Source organism: Cinclus cinclus, chromosome 6 (assembly GCF_963662255.1).
Source record: "Cinclus cinclus chromosome 6, bCinCin1.1, whole genome shotgun sequence".
NCBI lineage: Eukaryota > Metazoa > Chordata > Aves > Passeriformes > Cinclidae > Cinclus > Cinclus cinclus.
Genome location: NC_085051.1, coordinates 50,293,336 through 50,313,132, shown reverse-complemented (window position 1 = coordinate 50,313,132; position 19,797 = coordinate 50,293,336). Strand labels below are relative to the sequence as shown.

Sequence of the window (19,797 nt, the reverse complement as noted above, 5' to 3'; positions counted from 1 at the left end):
CGAGTGCAGCGCGGGTCTCCAAGGGGGCTCCGGGTACAGGCTGGTTCCTTGTTTTTCTGCTCCATCTGCCTTCGAGCCCCCAGGCCTCTCCTCTCCCCATTGCCCTCGCCTTGGCCAGACCTGGTGCTGAAAGGCTGTTAGCACCGAACTGTTTACTTATCGAGGGAGGAGGGAGAGAGAGAAACAATCTCAGGAGATGGGCCGGGAGAGAGGAGGTAGAGGGGGAAAAGTTGCTTTCCAAGAATCTTCCAAGTTAGAAATGCACGCAGTTGTGGGCATTTCCCTGCGTGTGAAATAGAAGGACAAGTGCACTCGGATGCAGTTCCTGGGAACTCGGTGTCTCTCCGTTCGTGGCTGAGACTTAATTTCTCCAAGGAAAAGTAGTCTCTGCCAGGATTTTAAGGGAAGGGGGGTTGGGGGGTGGGAGAAGGTCGGAGCGCGTGTGCGTGTGCGGATCCGGTGTGCGCGCGTGTCCCGCTACCATCGCACTTCGGGTAGGGAGAGAGGAGGGGGGGAAAAATCCCTCTCCCCAGCCCACACAGATATTTGTGTTGCTGTAAAACTGTTTGAAAGAAATGCAGGGGGAACGCGCTCGCCGCCGAGGAGCTTCGGCGGCGCCCGGCGGGAAGGAAGAGCAGCCCGCGACCCCTGGGGAGCCTCCGCTCCTGGGCACGGATGGCGGGAGCACGACCCAGCGCCGAGCCCGGGCGGCGGAGAGCGGCGGCCGCGATGGGCAGCGGCGAGCACGGGCGGGCAGCTCGGCACCGGCGGGCAGCGCCAGCGCCTCCCCCCGCGCCCCCCGCCGACCCCGGCAGCCTCCCCCGCCCGAGCCGCCCCCGCTGCGGCCGGCGCCGGGCTCGGGGAAGTTTGGCCGTGCGTGAGGACGCGGATTTATTCCTTCACCCCTGTCTTTCCCTGGCCGCCGGCGCTCCGCGTACTGAGAGCGCACAAAGCCCGGAGCGGCGGCGAGCCCTGCGTGTGCCGTAGTTGGTGTGTGTGCGGTGTGTGTGCGTGTGCGGTGTGTGCGGTGTGTGCGAGTGGCGTTTCTTGTTCTCTTGCAGGGTACAATGTTAAAAAGCCACCGCTAGTCGCCCCCAGTGCTCCTACTCTCTGGGTCTTTTTGTCTCTAGTGCAGATTAAACGTCACGTCCGCACTTGAACTTGAATTTTATCCCATTGTACAGAGGCAGCCCCAGCCATAGAGAGACAGAGCGCTCCCAGAGAACCAGGACTCCGCCATCTTCACATTGCAATATATAATAGTAATAGCCAGCACCAGCCCAGCTGCACTGGGGGCTTCCTTCCTTCCAGTCCCAGTGCCAGGCGAGGGGGGAAGAGTGCAAAGTGGTGCAGGAGCACTGGCAATCCAAAAGCACCAGGGCAAAGCAGTGCCACTTGAACTGGGAAAGAGGAGACACAGTTTCGGCTACCCCTTTTAAAAAAAATTCTCTATATATATCTACCCAACAAGGGTCAATCTCTGAGAAACAGGTTTTTTTGCGATTTTTTTTTTGTGTGGGGGCTATCCCAATTCTAGTACTTTTTTTTTTTTACTACAGTTTTTTTAATTTTATTTTTTTTACCCTCCTGGTGGAAAAGCGCACTTGCCAATTTGCCAAGCACTCTGGAAAGAGGGAAAGAGAAAAGTGTCACTGGCGGTACATATCCTCCTAAGTTCAAGAAGAGATCTGGAAGTCCAAGTGGCAGAAGCAGTGGAGAAAAGACAGTGTGTGAAACAGAAAGAGAAAAAGAGCGAGAAAGATCTTTTCCTGATGATGATGATGATTTTTAATTGAGAGGGAATCCCATCCAGTGCACCACAGCAGCAACAAAAAGGAGGCTTTTTTTCTCGTTTTTGATTTTTTTTTGAGAGAAGAACTCGATAAAGAAGAAGAAGAATAAAGAGGGGAAAAAAAAAAGAGGAGGAGGATCGGCCCCCCAACACATCCTCCCAAACCAGTGCAGCTCTCCAGGCGATGCCAGTGTAAATGCCAGGGCAATGTCCCGTCGCAAGCAGGGAAACCCGCAGCACTTGTCACAAAGAGAGATTATCACACGTAAGTTTGAACTTGGAACCAAACCGAGCCGAAATCGAGAAGCAGAATTAGGGAAGGGGAGGAAGCGGTTGGGGAGGGGGGGGTGTGGGGGGGAAACTCCAGGAGCAACCAAAGCTGGTAAATGACTTCAGAGAGAGGGAGAGGAGAAGGGAATTAAAGAGGGGAGGGGGGTGTGTGGCTGGGGGGGATGGGCTGGGGGTGGAGGGGGGGAGAAGCCCGAAGTTTGCTGTGCGTTTTTGCAGCGGTGCGGAGGTGAGGCGGGCAGGCAGGCGGGAGGGCAGGCGGCGTGGAGCGGGGAAGGAGCTGCCGGCGGGCAGAGCGCGGCGCGGGGCGGCGCGGGGCTCTCCCGGCCAGCGGCTGCGTGTGCGGGGGGCGGCGGAGCGGGGCGCGCTGCTCCAGGCCGGGCCGGGCCAACCCGCCGGGGCTCCGCCGCTCGCCCGAGGTCCCGCTCCTCGTCCCTTGCTTCGGGGTAGCACGGAGCGGTGGGAAAAGTTGGCCGAGAGCCTTGCCTCGGCGTGACAGCCGGGCCGCGGAGGGGGGCGGAGGAGGATCAAGGTGGGCAGCGAGGGAGGGAGAACGGAACGGCCGGGGGGACTTAGAGGGAAGCACATGGAGACGGTGGGCCGGCGGCGGCGGGCCAGACCCCCCCGGCGCTGGAGCGCGGGACAGGTAGATGGCCAGCTGCGCCCTGCCCGCCCCAGGTGCATCGCCGGCGGGGGAAAAGAACTCTCCTCCTATGCGCGGGGCAAGGCTGAAACAGCTCGGCTGAGGCTAGAGGCAGGGCAGGGGCTGCCGAGGAGCCGGGTGCGGGCGGGAGTTTCTTTCGGTGGCGGGGGACGCGAGGAAAGCCGAGGCGGGGACCGGGGATGGAGTGTACGAAATGCGGGTCGGGCAACGGCCTGCGGGGCAGGAGCAGAGGCTGCACTTTGCTGAAGCTCCCATTGTAAGTGAAAATACACACATATGCTCACCTCCCCCGCCCCCCCGCCAAAGGAAAAAAAAAAAAAAAAGAAATAGGGAAGGTAAAAATAAAAGGGGGGAGGGAAGGAGGCATCCCCCCTCCCCCCAGCACCAGAATCCCCCTCCTCCCCGTTCCCACCCTTAAAGCTCCGGGAGAGGGGCGAGTGCCTGCAGGCAGAGTAGGGGGCAGGTCCCCGAGCGGGAGCCCCACTCCGCTGCTCCGCCGCTTCCGTCCCCGGGGGCTTGCGCCGCGAGGGGAGAAATGCGGGGACGCCTCCCGGGGCGTGTGGCCCCAACGCTCCGCGCTGCTCCGACGCCTCCGGGGCAGGGGAAAGAGGGAGGTCGGGGCTGGGGGGGGGGGGGGGGGGGGGGGGAACGACACATTTCCCTCCTATGGCGTAGGACAAGTTTGGGGGGTGGTAAGAAAATGCCCGGCACGCCGTGGCCCGGCACCCGGGAAGCCCGGTCGGACCCCTGCCCCCCCCGCCCCGCAAGACGAGTCCGCAAGTTGTTGTGTTGCGGGGGGCGGCGGCTGCACGGAGCCAGCCCGGGGCTGAGCCTGAGCCGCGGAGGATCCGAATATTTATGTTGAGATTTTAAAAAATTTAAATAAATAAATAAAATATTTCCCCGGCTTCTCTCCCCTCCCCTGAAAGCCAAGAATAGGAGCCATCTGCCAGGAGCATTTGGTGCTTGCGAGCTCCTCTCTTTCTTTGTTACCGGTGATAAATTTCTGTTTGTAAGATTTCCTTGGGAATCGAGATGTATATGTGTATATAATTTTTCCACCTCCATTGGGATTTTCTTTTCATACCGGAGGGCTGTTGGGGGAGAGTTTGAGTTCCGAAATATAAATTTCTTTCGCTGTTTCTGTATTCATTTTTTTTTATATATGCATACATATATACGCGTCTATATATTTTCATATTTTTATGTGCGTCTTTATTTTTTAAAAAGTACCCCTCACTCCTCCCCCAGCCCATCAGCTGGTGGAACCTTGATGAAAATGCATCTGGTATTCAGCTTTTTCTGGGGGGATGTGTGTGTGTGGGGGGGGTGGGGGTGAGATGTGTGTTTTTAATTCATTGTTATTTTGTAGCCAGATTTGCATCACCTTAAAAGGTGGATTCCCCCCTTCTTCAATTCCCTCCCCTTCGTTAATTGCATTTTTGATTTTAGCCATCCGGTTTGGAAAATATCTGAGTCTTTTTGTTGGTGGCTTCTTATTTCCCCCCCTTTCTGTTTTAAAATTTTCTTTTTAAAAGAAAAAGCATCAACAGCCACCTAAATCACCCAGTGTAATTTCTCCCACTTGTTTTCTGTCTCGCTTGCGAGGAGATGTGGGGTGTTGAAAGGGGGTGTGCGGAAAATCTGTTTTGTTGCGTACGTCTGAATTTGTTTCAATGGGTGAAACATTTCTTTTCTCGCTGCTGTTGCTGCTGGGGGTGAGGGGGAAGGGGGGTGGAGAAGAGAGCCAGGTAGGTTTGTTATTCCAATTTGATCTCTTTTTCCGATCGCTTTACTTGAAGATAAATAAGGCAGGAGAATATTCAAAGGTGCCGAGGAGCTGCCTGTACAATGGGTTTAGCGGGAAGGCTGGGGGAGGAATGGAGAGCACAGCAGTACGAGCTTCCCTCCCTACCCTCTTGCATTTATCTGTCTCTCCATCCTGAGGAAGCTGGCGGAGAAATCAGCCTGCATACCGAACAGTGGCAGGAAAAAAAAATAATGAAGGTATCCAGGGGAGAGGTGGTGGGAGGCGGGGGGGCGGGGGGGAGCTGCATCGGGCTGGGGTTGGGGCTGGGGAGCAGGAACGCAGGCATTTCAGTGCACAGGTCTGAGCCTCAGCTGCAGGCTTGCAGGAGAGGAGGTCGCAGTCTCTGCACTCCTTGGGAAGTGTCACTCATGGGGGAAAACCAGCCAGGCAGTGTCCTCTCTAAAGGGGAGTTTGGAAAGTAGTGGGCAAACAGAATAGGAAACCAAAGCATTTAAAACAAAATAGTCAATCCCAAGCCAAGCCCCCAAAGCCAGGATGAATTCATACTGTTTTCAGAAATCTTGCCTTTATGTCGTGTTTAGCTTGGGCTTTTTTCTCTCTGACTCCCTTTTTGGCATCTGTCAGGGGAGCTGCATTTCAGGATGGATTGGAGGTCGCTGCCAGGCAAAGGAAGAGATGGGGAGAGAGACAGAGAGAGAAGGGTTTTCTGACACTGTTCAGCTGGAGTTTATTTGGTTTCATGCACTTGGTGTTTGGAGAAACGTTTAGATACTGAGTGTGAGACAAACAAACTCAAAAAGGAGAGAAAGTGCAATGTAGTTGTGCTCCAGAGTTGCAGCATCTCATTAGCACAGTGGTCTTTAAGACTGCAAAACGGGGTGGCCTGCCTGTCCTTGCCAGGCTCACCCAGGCAGCCTTGTAAAGGTGTACGTAAAAAAAAAAAAAAAAAAAAAAAAAGGTGAAACACACGAGAGAAAAAAACAACTCTGGACCTTTCTTCACTGGTGGTGGACAGAGCGAACTTGGTAGCCAAGCTCATTTAAATGGGTGGACAATGCAAAAGAGATGATTATGTATAGAAGAGGAGGCTGAAGTGTTGAGCTGCTCTGTGCAAAGAAATGTTATTTTGGTTTGGTTCAACTTGTTGATTTTCCAGCTTAATACCTTCCATTTTTAACTTAAGAAATCTGTTTTCAAACTAGCCCTGCATTTTGCATTTAAAGGAAATGTGAGAGGCAAAAGCATGTGAAAAGCTCGCTGGTAGCAGTTTTGCAGAAGGCGGTAAAGCAAGAACATTTCTGTAGAGCAGCAGCAAAGATTGAGAGGGAAAGGCACAGGAAAATCATACAATTCCAGAACCAGGTTTCCCAAGGCAGGTCTTCAGTACCTGGTCAACAGGTTTCCTAGGAAGAGCAATAATTTCCTGTATCACTTTGTTTTGCACGTAGTCATTAAAAATCATAACAAAAACCCCTATGATTTTTTGCATGTCAAAGTTTTGCAAATTGCTCCAAGGAGCTTCTCCTAAAATGCATTTAGATTTAGTGCAATTAACGCACTTTCCCTGCAGAACAAAACCCACATCAATGTAATCAACTCTAATACAAAGAGAATGTAAGCTGTGACTGAAGAATTAGAGAGGAAATTACTATTATTTTAAGGATGGATGACTTTTTCATAATACCTGCATGGATGTGCACAGAAAAGCTTAACGTGCTTCTAAAATACATTAATGCGTTTACTTTAAATAGGACAGGGGGGGAAAAAGGTTGTATGCTGCTGAATTCCAGGTTGTCTTTCATTTGAATATATTTGTATTGGACTTACAAGATAAATAAATAAATAAAAATACTGGCACATTTTCATGGTTTCTGCTCTTTTAAAATATTTTTTTTAAACTGGTGCAGAGTATCTAGGTTGTGGCTGTGGGTTGTTCTGTCCTTTTTGGTTGATATGTCCAGTGGCTTCAATTGATATGCAGTGGGTGAGAAACCATTTTGCATTTTTTTTTCTGGTCGGCAGATGCAGAGCATATTTTGTCAAGCTTATTTTAATATCGAGAAATAAAACTCTTCAAGATTTTACGAACTGTCTTCCTTTATTAGGAATGGTGGGAGCCCTTGTTTTGGACAAAAGGTGTGCTTCCATGCAGAACAAAAGCTTGTCTTATGGCATATTTGTTAATAATTATGACTTAGAGAAGTGTTCGCTCGAAGAAGTGGTACAGATTTTTGGTATCATTTATAGACTCCGGCTGACTTCAGCTGCTCTTCCGAGGTCTGAACTCGCCGCGAGCAAACCTCTCTGCTTCAAAAATGCCTCGCACGCGATGTTAGCTTGTCTCCCACATTTCCTACCTGGATCTCTTTGCTCTTCGTGTTGTTTGTTGATGGAAAATACTTTCCAAAATAAACTTCGCCGGCTGCCGGAGCCTGCCGTGAGCCCCGGCCGCCAGTGGCGGGGGTTGGCGACTAGGGGGAGCTCCCAGCCCGTGCGATGGCAGCGCCGGCCCCGCCGCGGGACGCGCGGGATGCGCCGCCGGAGCCCGCACCGCCGCGCCCGGCGCGCTCCGCTCCGCCAAATGCGCTCGGCCTAAAGTTGTGGTATTGATTTTCATGAGAAGATCCATACAGAGCTAGCCGAGAGAGGCTGACAGCGAGACAAATCTATTCTTAACTAAATCGCGGCTGATTAATTGACTCGGGCGGACAGGAGTTTTTAATTAGAATTAGTTTTTAACGGTGCTTTTTGTTGTCAACAGACAATGCTTAAACTCTCAATTTGTTGTTGTCAGATAGTGATCGGGGTGATGATACCTACCTGCACATGAGCGAGCTCCTGCGTGGCAGGGAGAGGGGCGAACCCATGGAGATCCATGTTTGTACCAGTGGATGTGAGAGGACAGAGTGAAGAAGCTGGAGTTGTAGGACAAGATGTGTGCAGCTACAAAGCAGACACGCATGCATAGAAATTGGCTTCGATTACATATCAGAAAGGCACATGTACTCCTGCTGAGAGGATTTGATAAGAGATAGTTGACTGTACTTTGATCCTCAGGTCCTTAGAGCGAACTATCTGTAGTTCCTGCAAATGAAAATAAGCTGCTTTTCATTTATTTATTTATTTATTTTTTTACCTATAGAAATAAACACAAAATCACATCTGTCGTGTAGAAGTTGCTGCTGACCATCTCTCACAGGCTTCTCAGACAGGCTTGTGGTGCTCTCTGCTGCAGTCGGCTTGCATGCTGTGGATGGACTTTAGCAGGACAATTTCCTGGCCAAACATATAATTTAGTGGCATGCACATGGGAAGCTCTGGATATCTGTTTCACCCACCCTGAGAAGTCCATCAAGTTACAGCACTATTAACATAGCAGAAGTGTCTTCTTATTTTTAGGGTGCAATATGTGCATGGTTATCCTGTGACAGGAAAACGTGCTTTATTCTAACCTTCAAGAGAAGTAAATTAGGTCAGACAAAGGATCAGGGCTGTCATCAGCTGTACAAAAACCCTTCACTCTTGGGTAGAGAGGACCAGTAATTTATCTGATGATTTCTCTACTTCATTTAATGTTTGAATTGAGCTAGTTGGAAGCATATAGACAGCAGCCAGCTCATTTGACAGACTGATAAGCTGAAGAGAAGAGTGTCTGGGCCGTTGCTGATGCTAGTGTTGCACAGCCATGGGGAAAACTCTCCCTTCTTCCCTCCCAAAACCTCAGACTTCACTTACTGTGGCTTTCCTTCCATTGCATGACTGCTAACTTTTATCAGTAGAAACAGCTATCCCTCTCTCTTCCTCCCCTTCCCCTGTCCACCAAGTGCACACACACCCAAGCTACCCTTTCTCTCACACCCTCCTCTGTCTCCCACCTTTCCCATTCCCTCAGGTCAAAGCCTGGTCTTTCCCTGCAGAGACCTGTTACCCCAAAATGGCTCTCAGCCTCCTTGCCAGAGCATTTCCTACTCTTTGGTTGCAGTTCGGTTTCTCTAGGGTTGCAGTGCAGTTGTTGGTTGAATTTAGTATCCTTTTGGTACTGTCCAGAGAAAGCATGTGGCAAAATAAAGAGTGGCTGGGGTTTACCCACATGCTTTAAAGTTAGCAGTGCCACTAAAGCACTTGGTGAAGCATCAGCATCATCTGTAGATGGCTTTATATGTATGTATCTTTTTAACAAGGGAGGGAAAAGGCATCAATAACTGCATGCACTGATAAATGCATGATTCATTCAGCTGCTTGTACTATAGCACCTTCCTCTTCATGTTTATTTACTTCTTAAAAATGTATCTGAACAGGCTGCACACCATTTCTCGACACTCAATTGCAGCCTCAGAATCTCCTGAGCATCAGTTAAATTTTCTCGTTGTCAGCCCTCCTTCTCAAAAAGCTGTTGCTTGTTCAATGCTGTAGATCCTTGCTGGAGCTTTAAGTAGCAGCTTATTTCTTTGCTTTTCTTTTTATTTTTTTCTTTTCTTTTTTTTTTCAAAAGATATATAAAAAATGCCTAAAGCAGGCTATTCGAAAACAAATTAAAGTAGAGGGACACACTTCATGCATTGCAGGCACGCGCTAGTAGAAGGGGGTTAAAGGAATATAATCATTTTACTGGCAAAAGTGACACCAGATCGGGGATTTGATTAATGGTGCAGCATTCACAGGGACTTAGTTCTGTATTTTTGACATATGCAAGTCTTTTGTGTAGTTGCCTCAGTGCAAGAAATTCCGTTTTGTTTTTTTCCTGGAGCAGCTGATAATTTGTATGTGTGCTGGATATGCCCAAGGTACTTTCCAAAGACTAAGCACTAGACAGCACAGTACAATAAAGGAATCCAAAGTTAAGGGAGAGGAAAAAGCCATACTGGTTTACTTAACTTTTTTATGATCCCTTTTACTAAGCCACTGGAAGAAGCCATAAATTTGCTGAATATTATAATGAATATGCTTCAATGAAAGTAAAAAAACCCAAAACAAACGCTTAAGAAAATCGTATATGAGCAACAGTGTGCCATAAACAACTGAAAAATGAAGTCGCTTTTAAGTCTGATATTTAGGAAAAGGACAGAGCTGTTGTGTGTTTAATACATGCTCAGAAATAATTACTTCATTTTGATCATGCCTTTTAAATCCTTGGGTAAAAACCTCTGCTTCCAGTATTCTTTTCTATGCCAGTTGAAAGCCTGTACCCAAATACTGCTCCTTCTCCTTTTGTGGCACCAAGCACTCCTTTTTCTCCTTGGTTGTCGTTTAGTTTTAAATAAAACAAATGTATTCACTGGGGAACAAAGCATGCTTTTATATCACATCATCACATCCCATTTTATCTGCAGAGATTTACAGCTTCTGCAGGCTATAGAAGAGCCTATACATTTTCTGGTTTCAAAAGCAGTAAATATTTTTTTATGAATGTATAGTTTACTTAAGAGAAACACACTCCCTTCCATAACCCTGTACATAGTTTCTGAAGAAATAACATCTGACAAGTGTTGGAGATTTGTGCAGATTCTTGGATATTCTTGTCTTTTGTCCTCTTTGGGTCCAGCACGGTTATTGTGTCGTTTTCCTTCTTCTTTCCCCTAAACCCTGATGTGTTGACTGGCTCTTTGTGGCAGTGCTTGGGCTCGTTCTGTCTCAGGTGTGTACAGAGGGTTAAACTGCTTTCTGAAAGATTCGGTCTGCTGCAAAAGGTGTCTGAGGTCTCAGTGCTGCAGCGCAGTCCTTCACCTCGCACCCCTCTGCGGGTGCGAAGCGTCGGAGTGACCGGGTCATTTCTCGCCCCGTCCCTGCACGGCCGTGTCCCAGTCCCCTCGCGGTGCCCCGGGGGCAGCCGCTCCATCCTGCCCCGGGTCCCGGCACCTGCCGCTCCGCGCCGTGCGGGACCGGACGGCTCTGCGGCCGCACCGGGGCCGCGCTCGCACCGAGGGGCACAGCCTCGCCTGCCGCTGCTCCCGCCGCCTTTGTGCACTTCGTCTGAGAGCCGCTGGGAAAGTGAGGCAGAGTGCTATCCCCTGTGTTTCGGGGGCTTCTCCATCAAGTTGCCTCTTCTGGCGAACTCGGCCTCAGACTTATATTTAGGAAAAAAATTAAATACCACAAACAATTGTTTTGCAGTCCTCAGAAAAATTAAAAAGTGGTGGCAGGTAAGGGGTGCCTAGTACCTCTGAGTGCGATGTTGGTGCACTATATAGTCATAATCTGAACTCTGCGCCTTGCGGCTGCAGGGAGCTGCTGGGGTGCTCTGGAAACAAGCAGGTTATTGATAAACTTCGACGGCAAGGAGCTGCGTCGCCCGCTTTGAGCAGCGTTAGTCTTTGTGCAGCAAGGATCCTGACACCGATCTCGGTGATAACCCAGCCAGAGAGCGTGTGATTCGAGCTATTTCCGTTTAACACGTCGATGTTACAGTAAATGTGACATGTGGGAGTTGATTGAAGGGACATCATTTTCAGGCCTCCTTTGGGCCAACACCCTGAAGAGCAAGTCTGTCCTTTGTGCTCGCTCCCCAGCTAGGCTGAGCTCTCTCTGGCTGTGCCTTCAAGACAGCAGTGACAGTGTGAGGAGAACAGCGCACATGATGTGCTGCAGCACATTTCTAGGCAGTATCCTGTACCTGGCCACCAGGAACTGTGTCCCCACGGTGGACTCTGGGCACCCCCTCTTGTCCCAGAGAAGGGTGGCCCTTGGGGTAGCCTGTGCCTTGTCCCTCAGGTGGGCACAGGGGTGGGCAGTGACTGTGTCAGAGTGCTGGGGCAGGCAGGGCACCCAGCAGCACCTCTGCAGCGAAGGCACTGGCAGTGCTCGCCTTCACCACCCTGTTATTGATTTGTGCACAAACTAGCCATGGGGGGAATGTTTCACACATTTCCTCTGCCCCCTTCTCCTCATTTTGATACCGTAGAACAAGAAATATAAGGAAGGGAATAGGCTGGCAACTTCTAGATCCCTTCTTACTATGGTTCTGCAGAGCAATAAAAGGACAAGAAAATAAATGATTCCTGTCTGGACCCAGCCTCACCCAAACTCTGTGAACAAGCATCCACGGTTCTGTCCTTTAAAGCCTTGCAAATGATTTTTAACAAAACAGTCCTTTTCAGTATTAGTGGGTAAGATTTCGAGACAACTGACAGGCAGAAAGTAGTTAGCATGTGTGTTCATTTTAATACTGGGCATGAGAGCAGTGTTTGCATGGGGCACATATGCTCTAATGATATCATCATGATGGAGTAGGAGTGCTGGTGGCTTTGTGACAGTGCCTTTATGGAATTAAGGTGTTTGTCCACTGTATTTTGGTGTGGTAGGCAGCCAGAGACATTGGAGATGCTGCTTAGAGTGCAGTCAGCAAGTGCAACGCTATTTTAAGAAACCAAATGATTTGGATTGTCCGGTTGCTTTAATTTCACAAAGCCATCATATAACAACTGTGCTGCTCATGTCCCCAAAGACTGTCCATCGCCAACTCACTGTGCTCCCTAGGCAGCCAATGCCAAGGCAATCCTCTGTGTAGGAATCTCTGGATGTAGGGAAAATACTGGGTACACCTTAGCATGCCTGAAAGAACCAGGGCATGAATCCTGGCTGGAAATAGCTCACTTGCTTTGTTTTTTTACTTTTCTCATGTAAGCAACATGAGATATTTTCCCTTCTCCTATTTTGTGTCATCTAATTTCTTCTTCTTAAAAAATATAAATTGATTTAAAATAAATACTTGTGAAGAAACATTCTCCTACCTCTAAACCCATCCACCAACAACAGCAATAAAACCACAGAGTTAAATTCAAATAATGTGAAGCGACTAATTTTAAACCCACAGACACAAGCAGAGTCAGAACTTTAGATTGAGCCTGGCCTAAATTGCCTCACTGGTATTAAAGGGCTCCTTAAACAGCCTAAGATCTTGGCTGTTGTATTAGCCAGGCATGACCCGATGCGTTATGGCCTGGACTTGCAGGCTTTTTTCTCTTTCCCTTTGTGGGTTTTAAAGCTCTCCTGTAATGTTACTTGAATGTAGGTTTTTAATGGCTTAATTGAGTTGTCAATAGGAAGCCTTTTCTTTCTTGTTTTTCATTCTTTTTTTTATTCTGAGTAAAAAAAAAAAACAAATGCAAATTGACATGCATTTGAATAAATAAAAATAATTGGATAAAATGCATTTGAAGATCTATTCAGTATTTTGATTTTCATTCTTTTATGTCTGTTTTCCATGTTGTGAATAAGGGGATGTAATATAGCTTCTGCATTGTTGGGTGAATAGCTGGTCTCATGATTGATGATTTATTAAGCTCAAATCAGAAATAGAGTTGAGTAAAAAAAATCTTTTGATAGTTTGAAACCTAATTACTGCTGATCATGAGGGCTCAGCGTACCAAAAAAACGAAAAGCTGATTTTTGGTAACTGCCAAAATATGAGGGAATACCAGATGTTATTTTAAAAAAGTGCCATTGCAGAGTCCTTGGAAAGAGACAGTGAGCGAGTGTAAGTGAATAGGCATATGTGGATTTAACTAATATTCATATGAAGTGTAGAACTGAAAAGAAAGAATTTGTAACAGTTTAGCTGTTCGTACCTCTTTCATGTTTCTTCAGGCACCTGGTCAGGACCCTTATCAATTGCAGCAATTTTACTACATTTTCTGAAGAGTATGATCTAAATCATAGGCAAAAAAATGAAATCCTCACATCAAAAAGATAATATAGTTTAGATCTGTGCTTTTCTTTTTATTTGTTGCATATATATAAATGCCAAAATTCAGCCATGGTAATTTAAGACACAGACTTTAATCAAAAGGCTTTACAGGAATGTTAGTGAAACTAGTAACAAGCATTTTTTCCCCCATGCCATCTTTTATTCTTACGACCCTTAGTTCAGTTCCTGTTTTCATGTTGTCTTTTCTAGTTCTTTGTCCCATCTCCCGCTTGTGTATTTTTGTGCCTGAGAGTGCCTCTCTGTACGGTTTTTAAAAATATTTTGACACACTATTCCCTCTTAATAGAAATTCTGGCTACAAATTGCGTGCACATTTCTAAAAGACCCTTTGCACAGTGCGTTTCTTTTGGCTCTAAAATGATGTATATGTAATTGGTAATTAAAGGTGCAAGCTCTCTTCAATATAAACAATATTGCTCAATGTTAGATCATTAAAGGGAACTGCAGCACTAAATAATTACCTTTTGCATCATGACACACTGTTCACAGGTATCCGCTCCCTTCCCAGCAGTGTCTTTTCAGCACAGGGTTATAGTCACATTTTCACTAAGGCAAGGGGACATCTTTTCATGGTATAAATTGGGGAATTAATTGCTCAGTATTGTCTTCAAACTCTTTCTAAACTTAGATTAAGGGGAAAAAGGTAATTAATGATTTTCAGAATGAGCGAGTTGGGAAAAATAAGCCTTCTTGTGCCCATCGTCGGCTCCAGCAGGATGGTCCATGCTTGGGCACTTCTCTGGGGTCCCTGTCCTTTCCTGCTCCCGCTGGCACTGCTGCTGCTGTCTGCTTCACTGTTAGAGAGCTCTGATGCAGCTTGTGATACAGCTGGTAGATATGCTGAGCAGTTATTTATTCTGGAAGGCAAAAATGGGAGCGATTCTTTTTCTAAACTACCTTTTTTCCAAGGCTTAACCATTTTTGTTGCCAGGCAATGCATTCCACCTTCTACCTCTTGCCCCTTTTCTATGTGTTCATTGTTGTTTTTTTTGTTTTTTTTTTTGTTTCTAGGTTGGTTTTTTTTTTTTTTTTGGTTTTTTTTTTGATTGCTGAAGATTGGGATAAAAATCCTTTTGTTTTCAGAATGGAGAAGCGTCCAGGTCTGAATTATAAATACTGTCTATCACAGTCTGACTTCTTTGAGATATTTGTGTTACTTGCTTTTCCCAGGAAATCCATGAGGAAACTGCTTGGGCTAATAGAGAACATTTTTCCTCCTATTCCTTTAGTCCTGATTCAATTAGAGGTCTCAGTCACTGATTTACATACTGTTAGTTCCTCTGTTTAGTTCAGCCCAAATCTTATAGCCCTTGCAGTGGCAAACCAGCCTTAGGCAAAAGTCAGTGGAAATTTTGCCTGAGTAAAGTCCAAGGTTTGTATGATTTGGCAGTTACATGGCAGAACAAGAGAAAACAAACCAAAAAACATGTTTTGCCCCAGAAATGGATTTTGATTCACAATTATTTTATAGATTAAAAATTATCTTCTAAATACTGATTTAAAATGTACTGGGTTTTATTAATTGTGAAATGAAAAGCTACATATTTCCTAGAAACTGATTCAGGTCACTCAGAAATTCTTTCCCAGTATTTGGGGGTAAAGGTAGGAAATTAAACAGGTCTGTGGACAAGATTTAAAGAAAAAAACCCCTTTTATTAACCTATATAGCAATGGCAGGATTATTTGCCATTGGAAAAATAGAGCGGAATATTTCAGGCTCAGCCAATATTCCAGTATGTTAAATAAGTGCCTCTTTCCCTTTCTCACTGTACACACTTTTGAAACTCCTTAACTGCTCATGAGACCATACCCTGCTTACCCTAGTCTTGTAAGCAGGTTTTTTTTTTTGTAATTTCTGCTAAGGGGTGGTAATTTAATCTTGCTGGTAACTCTGTAACGGGACAAGGCGATGCTAATTTTGTATGACATGGGGAGCCCGGCCCAGCCAGTTTGGTGCATAAAAGCTTTTCCCCTCTCTCTGAAAGAGAAGGAAAGACTTGGGTGCATAAGCTTTGCTGGATGGGGCCTTGGCCAGATGGCTGGGAGACGCGGAGGGAATGAGAAGGTGGGATAAAAAGAGAGGAACTATTTCAGAATGTGACTCGGGGCTTGAACACTTGCAAAATGGCTCTTTGCTGATATCCTTGCAGTGCTGGCAGCAGTGGGAAGGAGCTGTCAAGAAAGCTATGCCAGGTCAGCCTTTCCATTTTGTTTCAGGCAGGCTTGGTTGCAAAATATATTGAAATCATTCTGGGAGAGCAGAAAAGCTGAAAAATAAAAGAAAGATCTAATCAGGCTTGGCTCCTTTGAGAGGGGTGGGGGGAGGCTGGGCCTCTGGTGATGCATCCTTCAGAGTCTGTGAACATTCAAAGCAATCTCTTTCTCTTTTCCCCTCGTCCCTTTCCTCCCTCTTTCTCCTTGTCCATGCAAAGCAGAGGCTGACCATGTGGAACCGGCACTGGCCGACGAGGACGAGAGCCTGGCAATAGCAGACCCAGGAGGCATCAGCATCGCCGCAGGCGGGACAGACCCCGACTTGTTAACCTGTGGACAGTGTCAGATGAACTTCCCGCTGGGAGACATCTTGGTTTTTATAGAGCACAAGAGAAAACAGTGCAATGGCACTGGTGGTGTCTGCTATGAAAAGAGCATGGATAAGAGCAGCCCTCCCCCCTCCTCACGCGCCGAGCTCAGGAAAGTGTCAGAGCCAGTGGAAATCGGGATCCAAGTCACACCCGATGAAGAAGACCGTCTTCTCACGCCTACAAAAGGAATTTGCCCCAAGCAGGAGAACATTGCAGGTACAGCACGTTTTGCACTCAGTCAACTTGCCTAGGTAATCTTTTAACTAGAGTCCTCTAGAAAGTGCCATGAAACAGGCTTCAGCAACACGTCTTTATAGGAGCCATCCATCTGGAGGATCCTCATGGCTCTGCAGGGCTGTCCATCCCCTGTTTGATTCATTGTAGCTGTCTGTGCAGGACCAGCTGCTGGAGAAAGGGGCTTCTCAGGCAGCCTGGAGAGCTAAGGGTCAGCCTGTACATCTGGGAAAAAGCAGAAAGCTGGGGTCAGAAAACATTTCGAGAGCATCCTTAAGCAAGTAGCAGTAGCAGAGGGATAGGGCACTTTGATGGGGTGCTCAGTTCAGTCCTGTTCCAGATACCCTTTCTCACATGCAGACTCACTGGGAAGGACTGCATCCTGACACTAGTGATGTCAGTGGAAAAATCATCTTTCCACTGTCTGATAGTGGGAAGAAGAATTTTTTTTTTTTTGTGAGGGCTACAGCAGGGCTTCATTAAGCCCTTTATTTTTCCTTCCCTGGGGTAGATGTCAGCTTCCTGGCCTGCACTGCTGCCTGTGCTGCCTGTCCTGGGTCTCCTTAGATGGCTTGGGTGGGCAACACCTCCACTCTCATGCACACCCCAAATAGATCTTCTGAATGAGGATACAAGAACACAGGCTCGCCTGGGTGAGCAAATTGCAGGCATTTTTTTTCTGTGACTCTCATATGTGGTGAAGTTAACATTCATTCAGTGGACCTCCCCTGCTCACACGTGGGCAGGCAGGTGATGATTATCCAGCTAGGTAAGGTGGTATGCAGTGGTTCCTGCAGAGTGCCTGGCATGGGGTTGCTTCCATCAAGCAGGGGGTTTTTCCCCTCTGCAGTGGTGAAAGGATGAGTCTCCTCCCTGCTAGTGAGTGGGGGTTTTATGTTACACAGCAGGATCTCCCCTCAAACAGGCCTTTTTTGTTCAAACCGACTACATCCCATACAGAAGACCAGTGACAATTTGTCTTTACTGCCACTATCCCAATGTCTCTAGGAATTGTCCTATAGGATTAGAGTTGACAGTTCAGGATCCTGCCTGTGGTAGAGATTTTCCCGTAAGGGGATCCCCAGAAGATGGTGAGAAGCTCCTGTCTTTACAATTGAAGCTTAAGATGTTTCCACTTTTAGTGTTGGAGGTCTCTGAGCCAGTTCCCAGCATCTCTGACAGGCTTGGGCCTCACTTCAGTGAGGGTGTGGGCTTTAAAATGCTGCAGTCTTCAAACATCCTGTCTTTTAGGACAGGGCATAAAATGCCCATTGACTACACTGTTTTCTTCGAGGAATCTGTTTCTTTTTTTTTTTTTTTCTTTTTTTTTTGGGTGCAGCAACCACCTTAGCATGGGGCAGCTGCTAGCCTTGGAAGCATTAACTGAGGCAAGCCTGCACTGTAGCATTGTAGGCAAACCTTCTGTAAGACCCGACCCCGTCTTTTCCTCATCCTTTTGCAAGTTTCATTCTTTTGCAGTGGTGAATACATTTCTTGGTAGAGATGGCTAAATCGTGGTCTAGCAGATGTGAGGGCTAGATTTCCTTTCCGTTTGGTAGGAGCAGTAGAGGAGTATTCAGGACCTTCCCACGTCTGCTGAAGGCTGCCTGAGTGGTGTTGAGCACTCCCTGTAGTTGTTGATCTCTGTGCGAGCTGATGGCCCTCAGTTGCTTGCAGAGGGTGTGCAGTGCTTATTAAAGTTGGTTTAGGAGCGCTCTGCTGCAGTTGTAGTCCAGAGCTCATCACTTACTAATCTCTGCCCAAGTTCAGTCCACAGTACCTCAGTGGCTACTCCCAGAGCAGTCAGAGGGTGCTGTCCCAGTTTCTGGGGGCCAGCGATAACATAACCAAAGCTTTTGCCATGAAGAAAATGCTGGGATAGGAGGTCGTGAAGGAGATGTTCATATGTGGAAAAGGCATAAAAAATATTTTAAAAGCCAGTCTGAAGCACCTAATCTCTTTCAGACTAAATTGAATATCAAATGAAAAATATGTAGGAAAGATTTTGAATTGAGAAAAATAAAAGGGTTTATCATTTGACTGGCATTTTCTCAGCAGCGCACGGAGATAGGGACATCCACAAAACAGTATCGTAATAATACTTTCTCAATTAGGACCCCGGCTCTAAGATAAAAAGGTGCAGTGTCCTTCCATATTTTTTTAATAGCAGCGGATAGTTTTCAATAGTAGGATAAAAGCCTCACATTACAGCCATGGAGGGTAGCCATGAAAAACCCACAGAAGTCATTCACTGGAAAGGCTTTAGTGGGATATACCAAGCCCCTTATTTATATTTCAATAGAAAGGCTTTCTGCATTAGCCAAGAAAATCAGAATCTGCATTTAACATTAAAGGTATTTCCCAGTGAGTGGCTGTAGAGCATTGTTGTTAGATTTGTTAAAAAAAGAGACTAAATACGATTTCATAAAAGGGAAACTTAATCTCTAAGGCAGCTTTCTCCTACCCTGCCACCCCTCCCTTTATTTTTTTTTTTTTGTAATAATGCAACAGCCTACAGTATTTTTACTTTATATGTGACGAAAGATATTCTTAGCCTTTCTGTACTGCGACAGGAAGAATGAATTTCTTTATTCCACCAAGAAATATGTAAAATAATCCCTTAGAAGTATGGGGAGATATGTTTGTTCAAAGCATTTAAAATGTTATTTTAATCAAAGGCACAAAACACTCTACATGCTGTGTCAGCTAAAGGAGACCATTACATTTTAACAGCAAATCGTGTTCTTTTTCCCCCTCCTACCCAGCCCCCCCCCTTTGAAACTAACTTTTTTTTATTAAATAAAAAGGCAAAAAAGATTAAAGAATAATAATAAAAAAACTTCAGTGGCTCAAATGTATAAAGTAATTTAATATGGTGGAAGCATTAATTATTTTAGCTTAATTGAATTCTGAGGACTGCAGTAGTTGCATTTTTGTAGACAAGCTCTGTTTATTATTTCTTTGTGTAGATTAACAGTAAAGGAAACATAGATAACTTTCAGTTATTTATTGTAAAATAAATGTGTCAATTCATGTGTAAAGCAAGCTGTTCAAAGATAATTGAGTCTTTATATTTGAAGAGGGAAACCAGAAATCACCCACTCGCCTCTCTGGCTCCCTGAAATATACTGCCACCACTACTGTCCTCGAAGAGGTTTCAGCTCCTCTCCTTGATATGTTACTTTTGTAGACCCTCTTATTTGGTCAGAATGAATTGTACAGCCTTCTGTGGTGTGACTAAGCCACCAAATCTTATCGCTTCCCATGGCTGAATGCTCTGAGGGTATGTCAAGTGCTGAGCTTGGCTCTGCCATTGTACATCTCTTAGCTCTGGGTGTGAGGATATGGGGATGCAGAAACTGTGCTGAGTATTCATCCTGGCATAGGGTGCTCCTGATCTTTCCTCCCCTCTTTCTTTTTGTCTTTTTTTTTACTTTCTCGGTAGCTCTTCTTGCCCAAGTCACTGAATGACTCTTGAGCACACAACAGACCTTATTCTGTTTTGAGGGACACATTGAGGCAGAACCCAGGAGTCCATGAGAATTTTTATGTATTGTATATGTATGCAACACAAGTCTCCAACAGATATTTCTATATTCCAGCAGAGACAAAGGCAACACTGTCTCTGCAATCAGCTGTTAAAGATCTTCTGATAATTAAATCTGTCATCTTTCTCTGACTGGTAACTTGCAAATCCAAGTTCTGAAGGTGTTTTCATTTAGTTACCACTGTCCGTAAGATGTGTGGTAGCACGTTAGC

At 46.4% G+C, this 19,797-nt stretch overlaps 1 protein-coding gene across 4 annotated transcripts in view; it reads left to right on the top strand.

Moving 5' to 3' along the window:
- The first annotated feature begins 1,268 nt into the window (after positions 1 to 1,268).
- The window catches only part of BCL11B (BCL11 transcription factor B), a 90,523-nt gene continuing 71,994 nt past the window's right edge, over positions 1,269 to 19,797 (top strand). For 2 of the 4 annotated variants that reach the window (XM_062495577.1, XM_062495575.1), the window contains exons 1-2: positions 1,269 to 2,057; positions 15,655 to 16,020. In XM_062495577.1, coding sequence (XP_062351561.1) covers positions 2,000 to 2,057; positions 15,655 to 16,020 — 424 coding nt within the window. In that variant the 5' untranslated portion in view covers positions 1,269 to 1,999. Of the gene's footprint in view, positions 2,058 to 15,651; positions 16,021 to 19,797 lie in introns of all 4 variants that reach the window. The other 2 variants (XM_062495576.1, XM_062495574.1) reach the window with 1 other exon arrangement.